This window comes from Nannobrachium achirus (genome assembly GCF_963921795.1).
Source record: "Nannobrachium achirus genome assembly, chromosome: 10".
Lineage (NCBI taxonomy): Eukaryota > Metazoa > Chordata > Actinopteri > Myctophiformes > Myctophidae > Nannobrachium > Nannobrachium achirus.
The window spans coordinates 23,264,889-23,275,921 of record NC_137819.1 but is presented as its reverse complement, the minus strand read 5'-3'; the positions used below and the strand labels follow the sequence as shown (position 1 = coordinate 23,275,921).

The window sequence follows — 11,033 nt, the reverse complement described above, 5'->3', positions numbered from 1 at the left end:
AACAGTAACAAGGGTAGACAGGGAACACTAGGAACAATAATGCCTACAAAATAAAAGGAACACAAGAGCAAAGTAAAACCTACGTTAACTAACCACTGCAGGACCCACAGAAATAATGCTACAAAACACTAGCCAAATATTAGACTATATCTATCCAATAGATTGTGTCTAAATTCAGTTTACATACCGGTATCTATAGTCACGTGATCATGGCCTGTCAGTTAGATGTGCCATGGTACTGACTGATCATGATGGGATCTATGGTGCAAATAGGCTTAACAACTATTGAAGTGCTGACTGTTGACTATAGTACTAACCTAGCTCTGGTCCATCGCGTCACCTCCCGGTGACGCTCTGACAGACCCGTCGGAAAATGGCTAGACCCCAGTATCTGAGCCCCTCCGAGTGCTCAACATCAGTCAAAATAAACAAAACTATTTCACTACTCACCAAACCAAAGGTAGTTTTGCGTTGTTGAAACTCTATTCTCCGCGGTGGTGAACCCCTCAGCACCCCACCCACTCTGCAAAATACACTATTTTTGGCATGAAATAAAGTGCATCCAACTCGACCGCCGCTTATTTCCGGGTTGTGAACCATTGTATCTGCGGTGGTATCTAGGTGGCTCGAGGTTGGTGCGTTTTATTTCATGACAAAAATAATGTATTTTACAGAGTAGGTGGGGTGCTGAGGGGTTCACCACCGCGGAGAATAGAGTTTCAACAACGCAAAACTACCTTTGGTTTGGTGAGTAGTGAAATAGTTTTGTTTATTTTGACTGATGTTGAGCGCTCGGAGGGGCTGAGATACTGAGGTCTAGCCATTTCCCGACAGGTCTGTCAGAGCGTCACCGGGAGGTGACGCGATGGACCAGAGCTAGTACTAACCCTGGATAATGACCAAGACATTCCATGCTTCTGTGGCACCAGAGCTATGTCAGTGGTTTGTAAGCTCACGGTTTGCGGTTCTTGACCACATTTACAAATTTTCACAACTTCACTCTCCATCTAAATTCTACAAGGTTAGAACCACTCTTGCTGGGATTGAACTGGGGACCTCCTGGCTTCCATATCATAACCACAACTACATCAAGGTTAACTCAATGAAACTACTCTTGTCCCTGGGCCCCACCATGTTTTTCAAAATATATATTTTATATAATAATGGTCCATAACACAGTTGTATATAGGTTGTGGCCAACCAACCACTCGGATATTTGATTTTCATGTTCTGACTGTCTCTAATTCCAAGCCATTTCAGATGTAATACCAAAATGTCCTTTGTTGGCAAACAGGCACCCTTTGGGCTAAAATTGGAATGATAAAGAAAAGATAAGCATTGTGCCTCAATGCAAACCATATAGTCAATCCATTCAACCCAGTTTTAGTACCACTAAACCGCATGGTTCCACCTCATATAGCCTATATAATCTCATTAGAATATAGCCTCCCAAAAATACCGCCCCTTTCTCAAGGGGGCCCAATAGGAAATGATCCCCTTTGTGACATAAACAAGGGCTCGATTTAAGCCCAACGCATTGTCTATGACAATGGACATTTAAAGGAGGGAAAAATCAAACCATCAGTGTCAATTGCAGAGGTGCCAGAAATGGGATTTGATCCCACAACCTTTTAATGGTGAGTCAAGAGCTTTTCCAACTAAGCCACCCAAACACACATACTTTGGGCGCCCAGTGCATTTTCAAAGACATTTTGAGTCACCCATGCATATATTTACAAAGAACATTCCAAAGTACTCCATCATCAAACTACAGGTAGACTGGGGTTTAAACATGGAACCTCTCTGCTGAAAGTCAGATCATTAGATTAGACCACTCAGGGACGGATTAACCCCCGCGAGGGCCCCTGGTCGATAGTTTTTTAGGGGTAGAATCACTATGCAATTCAGAGAGACAGTCATAGCTCAATGGATAGAGTGAAAGCCTAGTAAGCAGAAAGTTCAAGCTTCATGTTTCAGTCAGGGACACATACTCACCACAGATTACAAAACGCTGACATCTGCAGCATGTTCACATGTACTTTATCATACAACAGTGTCCCACAAAAGCATCGAAAGTAGCAGATACACAAGCTTGAAACGCGGTGCGAAGCAACACATTTTGAGCTTGTAGATCTGCTGCTTTTGCCATTTATTAACTCATTTAGGCCCAGAATTATTGAATGCATTAACCAGTGAAAAATAGCAGTATACAAGCTCACAGCGAGCTTGTAGATCTGCTATTTTTGAAAAAGTTGTGAAAATGTGTGCAAATCTTTGAATATGTATTTTCAAAGCGAACGTTTGTAACTCAAATTTTGCTTCTGGGGGGGGGGGGGGGGGGGGGTCCGTGGCCAAATAAATATAATTTGGGGAGTCCTTCGCATGAAAAGGTTTGAGAACCACTGATGACATAGTAGTCTCTCAAGAACAGACTGAGCTCCAGTTAAGCGAAAAGGACCTTTTCTTGAGAGACAGCCGCTGATACGAACGACCTACGGCCTGGTCGCGACCTAGGCCACGACCTGGAGGTCGTAGGTCCCGGTTCTGGAGGTCGTAGTTCGCGGTACATACTTGTTAGGTCGCGGCCGGTCTAGTTTCGCGACCCCCGGCCGTGGTTGCGCCACCTCGGTCGTCCCCGGGCCGTCTTTTTGCAGAATATTCTAGAGCAGCAGCGCTATTCAACCTTTTGAAGCTTGTGATTGGCTGAACCGGAGGTAGGAAGCGCTCCATTGTAGTCACTTGGACCGCGCGAGGTGCACCAAAACCTATCCTTAACCCTAACCCCAACTCTAACTCTAACCCTAACCTTAACCCTAACCCCAACTCTAACCCTAACCCTAACCCTAACCCTAACCCTAACCCTAACCTGCCGACACTGAGTAGCTAACCTGCCGACGCTGTTGAAAACGAGCGCTCCTTCCCTTAGCAAGCGTAGAGTTTCTAAACTCGCGTCCCTTCCCTTAGCAAGCGTAGAGTTTCGATCGCGGCGCTCCTTCCCTTAGCAAGCGTAGAGTTTCTAAACTCGCGTCCCTTCCCTTAGCAAGCGTAGAGTTTCGATCGCGGACTTCCCAGGTCGCTGAATTACGACCGAGATCGCGCAAAACCTCCAGAACCGGGACCTACGACCTCCAAGTCGTGGCCTAAGTCGCGACCAGGCCGTAGGTCGTTTGTATCAGCGGCTCTTGCTGCTTTTCTTTGACGATGGCTGGCCAGATTGCTGACACAGAAACATAGGTTTTTCAAAGAATCTTAGGATTCAAAAGACACTTATAGAATCGGGTATACAAGCTCTGTTGTGAGCTTGTATATCTGCTATTTTTTAATAGTTAAAGCATAAAATAATGATACACAATAATGTGTACCCGTTCTGAATGGGTTTTAATGTAACACGAAATGGGCTATACCAATAGAATTGCCTTTCCTTGCAAATTATGCTCTAAATATTCTGCGATTGGGGTCATAGGCCTATATAAAAATATTTTTTATCAAATTGGCAGTCCTTGAAATAAAATAAAAAATACTGTGACTCTTTAATATCAGTTCATCATTCAACTCCAAACAAGAGACTTTCATAATTATGCAAAAATAAACTTTATTGCAACTTTCGACGAGCAAAGGAAATGCAGTGAATCATGATGATGAGGGGCGGGGGGGTGCTTGGTAGCTAATGTAATCATTACTGAAGCTATTGAGCAACAACATTATGCATTAGGTTCAAGTTTCAGCATACTCACTCATTCTTGAAAGGAGTGGTAATTTGTAAAATAGGATGTGCAGACATACACACATCGCCTACGCGTCCACTACCAACAGTAGTTTTGTACAAAGAAAAGCTGATTTTACATAATGAGATGAATGGGTGAAAACATAAAATTCATAGCCTGAAAATACTGTAATGCTATTCACATCATGGGAGAAAAATGAAAGCCATATGAAATGCATCGTTACTTCAAATCAAGACTGTTTCGCACAAAGCTTAACCCTTGACAGAAACAAAACGTAGCTCTCAGGTGGAAAACCTTGTATGTCCAAAATCATATATATTTTTTTCATATTACAAAACAAAATCTACAGCAGATCTACAAGCTTGTGAGCCTGTAGATCAACTATTTTGCACAATTCTGTCATTATTTGTGCGACACTCCTGAAAAACAAGTTTGAAATATGGATATACAAGGTTGCCGCGAGACAGAAACAAAAAAGAATACGTAAAAAGCCGGTCTTCAGCTTTTAGTAATAACTTTCACACATTTACAGCTTATAATACAAAAGAAAAAAGAATAGATATTTCACAAAAAAATAACATTTTTCATCAATATGGCTTTTTGGGGACTGTGCAATGCAAACCAAATGTAATTGTACAGAATCCCATGTTATTGGGTTGAATGATTTATCACTTGTGCTTTTTTTTAATCCTCCGTTATACTGTACTTTGTCTTAGGGCGGCGTCTCGCACTTGTAGCTCTGCCATTTGTGGCGCGCGTCACCGCCGTACGACAAAATATTAATCACGCATTTGGAGGAAAGAGTGAGCAGTAAAATGGCTAAACGCAAATTATTACTTTCAGAATGAGTTATTAAATGACCGTTTTATATGATTTTGTTCCTCCTTTGGTTACAGTAAATCTCTGTCTTGAGTACTAAAGTAACATTTCTAATATATAATATCGTCCCGTTACAATTGAGACCTTTAAGGGATAAGAAATCTATAGCATTAGCAAATCTTTATTATAATCTTCTCCAAAACGATCACCCATCTCACGTAGATATATAAACCATTCAAAATATATATACTCCCGATTCAAGTTCAACACATCATTCCCATGGTAACACACATGCAGTCTCCTTTTTTCTTTCTCTCAACCATCTCAAAATACTGGACACGATCCAAAATAGAACATAAATTATACACTTTCGTTTTTACATAACGCAAAGATCGTCTGCACTTGTATACAAAGTAAAACTCCAAAGACTATTAGGATTGCAAATATGTAAATAAACAATAAATAAACTAACAGACTTGATTTTTTTCGCCATTGTGCACACAAGCGCCCGGCTCAGTAGTAAAAAGTTACAAAAGGTTATTTGTGGTTGGGCACAGGGGGAGGGTTTTCCCCCTGTAGTCTGATCTCCTAACATGTATAACAGGTTAGGGTGAATGCAGGGAGCTAAGCTGACCTGGGAACTGCCAAGCAGGCCATGTCATTGTATCATAAAATGTCATTAATTTCAATTAGTATCACGCTAGGGCTGGGCGATTTACCGAAAAAACATACATAGACCGACAGTTAACAAAAAATGACTTGTTCATTAAGTTCATTCGAATAATCTTAAAAAAAAACATTTATACATTTTACATTCCTTATTTATTTATATATTTGTTATAATCGACTAAACTGATTAGCATGATTAAAAACATGACCCTGTATCATCGTTGTAGAATGGCGACGTGCAAACATTGTTAATTAATTGCGATCGATGCCAAAGTTTGAAATAACGGTGTGATTAGAAAGTCACGTCGCCCAACCCTAGGGCCAATTCATTCAGATTCTATCGAACGCGAAAGGCTGACAAAAGCCGACCCTGCTTTTGTCCTGTGTGTGTGTGTGTGTGTGTGTGTGTGAGGGGGGGGGGGGGGGGGCTTCCATCGATTCATTAATGGAGGAAAAATGCACCTCATATCTCATATCAAAGCGTGGAAAATTAACACGGGGGGGGGGGGGGGGGGGAACACCACATTTTTATAAGACGGTGCGTTATTATTTGCCTTGACCGAAACACTCACACTATATACACCACAATTGCACTTGTATTAAATTCTCAAAATTAAAAAAGAAGAAGAAAAAAAGGCGTTAGCTTAAAGCTAACCTTTGAGTTAGCTTAGCGAGCGTCATTGTTCATCCCCGATCGCCGATCAGTTCCTCTCTTCCTCCAGTGAGGTGAGGTGAAAACGTGGGGAGTGTCAAACTGATCCTAGATGTGTTGTTGTGTCTTATGGTAGAGCAATGTCCTTGATCCCATCCGTGAATGTCCCCGTGCCACGGAAAAAACAAATAACTAACAGAAAGAAACAGAGTGCAGTTAATTCCGAATCCCGAGTATCCCTGAAACTCGAGAAATGGAGCCCCGACGACGGATAAAAAAACAGAGCTAATGTTTTGCAGAACACCCGCGTGGCGTGTTTGACGGCCGATGGCCGCTATCAGTGCAACAATTAAAATTCAGAAAAGCTCAGAAGGAAATGTGTGCTCAAATGCCAAACGCCACAGACTAAAATCATACAATAGAACAGTGATTACACAAAGATATTAACACAACTGTGACACCGTGCTGAATGGTGATTAATTTTGATTCTAGTGAACCAGAAATATTGCTAGGGCTGGGCAATTAACTGAAAATATATAAATATTTAGAACCAATAACCAACTTAATCTAGCTCATGTAGGTTAATAGAAGGATCAAGAATTATTATTATTTATTCCTTTTTTTTACGAATATATCAACAAATCAAACGAAAGAAATTGTGATTTGGATTTTAGGCCTACAAAAGACAAAAAAATTAAAACAATTTACAAGCTCAGAGAGCTTGATCTGCTATTTGCCACTATTTTCTATTAAATGTTTTACAAATCATTCATTAATCCTAAATTGAGTTTCAAATAATGGTGACATCGAATCGAAGTCATATCGCCCAGCCCTACATTGTTGTGCTGATGACTATGGCTTATTTGATTTTCAGGACAGTGATTTGTGTGAGTGACACACAGTTCAGGACCGTATGCAGGCGTTCTCAAAGTGAGATCCGGGGCTGTGGAGGGGTCCTTGAGGGGTCTGTATCTCTGAGAGCGTACAAAAGATGTGTACACTCTCAGAGTCCCATCATGGCCTAATCCATAATAAACCGGGGCAGGTGTTTTTGAGCGTACGTGGCCGTGTGTGTGGGTCTGTCTGTCTCTGTCCGTCCGTCCGTGTCTGTATGTAGCCTGGCAGTACCTTTTGTGACCAGACTGACCACACATGTTAAGGGAGGGGCGCTGTTGTTCACACACACACACACATGGATGGATGTATGGATGATGGATATATATACAGTATTTGTTTTGCTGTTGCGCAGCCTCCACGACCAACGCTCAGTTCACACGGGTGTGATTTTTTTTTAAATGAGAAGGTTTGATATCCACTGGTTTAGAAGGTGCAGGACACCAGGCTCCCAGGGATATACTGTAGTCTGATGGCCGACATGTTCCCCCTCGCTCCCTCGTTGAGGGAGCAGAGACGACGAAATCTGCCTTCCAGCTCCAAACACCCGTCTATAAGTCCTTCCAGTTTGCCTCCAGTTAAGCCTGGCTCAGAGAAGCAGCGAGTTAGTTGGGGGGGGACGGGTGAGGTGGGGAGGGCCGGCGTTATGCTATGATACAGAGATGTCACACTGACATCGGTCATCCACCGAGCGTCCGAATGCGACGGTCGACTTGAGGACAAGTAACCGACCGACAGAACTGCGAGTGAGGGGACCGCGGCGACAGTGTTTGGACGTGGTGGTTGTTGGTGTTGTTGGACGTGGTGGTGGGTGGTGTTGGACGTGGTGGTGTTGAAGGGACATGATGATGGTGGGTGGGGTGGTCTTGGTGGCACAGTGGCTCAGAAGGCAGTGGTGACGGCGTTCCCTCGCCGCGTGCCCAGGCGGATCATTTCGCCCGGAACCGTGTCCAGCTGCTCGTACGCCAGGCGGCCCTCCTCACCTGCCACCAGAAGGAAAAAAAAAAATAAGTGTTAATTTTTAGAGCAATATTTGATTTAGATTTACTTCTTTCGTCAATTTTGGCGAGCCATGATGCCTTTGCGATGTCTGAAAAGCTCTATAGATCTATTGACCGAATTCACGTTACGCAACTTCCTGGCGCTGACGTCACGGTTGAAGGGGAAAACCCTACTAAAAGCCCATAGAGTTAACACAGAAATCGCAAATGTAATGCAATCTCCGAATAGTTAAGTATAAAATACGGCTAGCATGATCAAGAACACAAGATAGTAAAAGGCACAAAGCGTTATAATTTACTTTACCGTTCGAAATAAGGATTTGTTGGCTTTAAGTCCAGCAATTTCTGTGTTAGTTTACCCTTCAAAGCTGATGTCAGCACCAGGAAGTTGCTGAGAAATTTGCTGAGTGCGCGTGTGTGGGCGGACCGTGAATAGGGTCTATTCAGGCATTGCGACGGCATGCTGAGAATAGCCGATCTACAAGACGTTGAAGTTAAAGTGAAATGACAAGCAGAACTGTCTGTCAGACAGCTAAAACGAACGACCCGTTTCATTACAAGGCAGGTGATAAAAAAAAAGACAGTTTTTCATTGGCTGGCTGGTCGACACAAAGGGGGCGTGGCCTTACCAAAGGTGAGCAGGGTCTCGATGGCGACGTGTCGCAGCTCCTCGTCGGCCGAGTCGCACAACGCTATGACCGCCTTGATGCTCTCCACCGCCTGCACACACACACACACACACACACGCACACGCGCGCACACACACACATACAAAAAGATAAAGTTAGATATCAACATAACGATTAACCAAATTAGCGCAATTATACTGTATCATCATCGCTGTCGGGGCAGAGACCTCTTATCTTCACATTCTACCTTTTTTTAAATGTTTTATTTTTTTTACTAAATTAACGCCCTACTTGATCACAGTACAGCGTCACTCAAAAGCATCAAACGACGGCGGACAGAGATGATACAATTGCCTTGCACAAATCTGGGGGTTCTCAACATGAAACAGGATTGAGAAGCAATGATGTGTGAAAACAGTAAAGACACTAGTATATCGTCGTTGTCGGGTGGAAACCTTGTATGTCCAAAACCGATTGTTTTGTATGTATCATTTGTAAATTGATTTAAATTACTGAAAACAGCTGATCTACAAGCACACAACGCCTCGCGGTGCGAGGCGTTGTGTGCTTGTAGATCTGCTGTTTTCACTACTTTTGTGCGATGGCCTTGTATGATGAAGCAGTGCTTTACTTTGCGAAAAAATGTACAAATTTGAAACTTTGAGATACGAGGTTTCTACCCGTCAGTGACGATATATAGAGTCAACAACGTATGGGGTTCAACTGACCTGGAGACAGCTCAGGGCAGAACAGGCAGCACGCTGGCTCTGAACTCCTGCCTCAGACAGTGCCTGGGTGTAGTAGTCTATCGCCTGTGTGGACACACACACACACACACACTTACTTTAATTCTTCATTTGAATCCACAAATTAATATTAACAGGGAAACAGGTCATGGGCACCTAAGGGTACATATTATAGCACATTGTCCTGCACACAGACAAACAGCCTATAGCAGCTGAAACAGAGCAATATTTAGCAAGTTGTTTGGCTTTGCTATTTGTCGTGTCAGCAGATTTTCAGGCCACTCATGGTTAAGTTTATGTACATGGCCCAGGCTTCCAAATATGAGTAGGCACTAGTAGCAGGGTTCCCACACATCTTTACCAATTAATTTCCAAAACTTTTCCAGAATTCAGCTCAATAACGAGTCACTTACTCCTATGTGCAATGCCCAAAGACAGGTAGTGTATGCCAGTGGTTCTCAACCTTTTCAGGCCGTGACCCCCGAAATAATCATATTTGAACTGGGGACACCGGCACCCTGACGAGCACTAAGAGTAGAGGAATTTTGTATAACACGGTTTTATTGTGAAAATAGCCGATCTACCTGCTCACAACGCCTTGCGTTGCGAGGCGTTGTGAGCATGTAGATCTGCTATTTTCACAATTTCTTCCTCTAATATTTGACAATTTGGCCAATGTTGAATTTGTCATTTCAGAGGTATTAACAAAATCAATAACCAAAGACAATGCATAGCTATTTTTTCCAAGACCTTCCAGGACCCTTGATCAATTCCAAAACTTTTCCAGTACTGGAAAAATATTTTTCTAATTTTAAAATATTTCCAGGAATTTCATGACCGTGGGAACCCTGGTCCAAACATGTGGTTAATTCCAGGCCTATATATAAAATATAAAACATTTCCAGGAATCCCATGACTGTGGGGAACCCCTGAGATGATGTGATAAAGGAGAGAAAACGACGTTGGTGACACTGACCGTGGTCCTGAAGTGTGCGCGCAGCGCCGCCGACGCGAGGTAGTCGGCAGCAGCCTTGTTGACCTGGGGGTCCTGGTGGGTGAGCAGGGAGGCCAGGGCCCTCAGCGTGGACCCCCGGGGCCACAGGGACCACCCACACACCTCCGACAGCTCCGCCAGGCACCGGCTGCAGTCCCCGCTGCTCAGGGCCTCGGCAAACACGCCTGGGGACCAAGTTCAACACATTAAGACCGGAGAAGCATCTGTGTCGTTTTAGATCTGAGCTAAAAATCATTATTCTATACTTTTACGCTATTGAATGATAATAATAATAATAGCAGATCTACAAGCTTGTAGTGCGGCACAAAGTGATGCGCTATGAGGTTGTATATCTTGAAAATCTGCGCAAATCCTTTTCCTACATTTTGTCTTTAATCGTTAATGGAAAAGATTTTCAAGACAAATTCCGCAAAATTAAAACTTTATTTTTAGATTTGTTTTGTAATAGATAGAAAGAAATTCCATACGTTTGAAAGATAGGCTATTTTCACTCGTTTGGGTCCTGGGTGACTGACTCTCTTAGCCCCAAAATGTTTGGGAACCACTGCGTTAAGCGGCCTTTGAGCACCCTCTGCTGGACAGATTTGTGTACAGCAGACATGCATACATAACACAGAGACAAACTTTACAATAGAGGTATCAGTCATTGTCAGTCATTTCTTCATATATTGAAGTTATTTGTCATATCTGCCCCGTGCAATTTTAGTTTAAAGCCTAAAAGTAAAACAAATTAAAACTTTATTAAAACACAGTTAATTGCATTGATTTGTATGACTATTAATCGTCAACTAAAGTTTGATCACAACTAGGGGATGTCCCGTCTTCTTTGTACAGCACATATCGCTGCTGTCAGGCAGAAACCTCAATTCTGACATTTTGTGTT

At 42.8% G+C, this 11,033-nt stretch overlaps 1 protein-coding gene across 1 annotated transcript in view; it reads right to left on the bottom strand.

Moving 5' to 3' along the window:
• Positions 1–7,641: 7,641 nt before the first annotated feature.
• Positions 7,642–11,033, bottom strand: part of ripor2 (RHO family interacting cell polarization regulator 2) — a gene marked incomplete at both ends in the record, with an annotated part of 145,215 nt that continues 141,823 nt past the window's right edge. Inside the window, 4 exons of the mRNA XM_080735334.1 lie at positions 7,642–7,742; positions 8,390–8,480; positions 9,118–9,201; positions 10,112–10,314. Of these exons, the coding sequence (XP_080591460.1) occupies positions 7,642–7,742; positions 8,390–8,480; positions 9,118–9,201; positions 10,112–10,314 (479 nt within the window). The remainder of the gene's footprint in view (positions 7,743–8,389; positions 8,481–9,117; positions 9,202–10,111; positions 10,315–11,033) is intronic.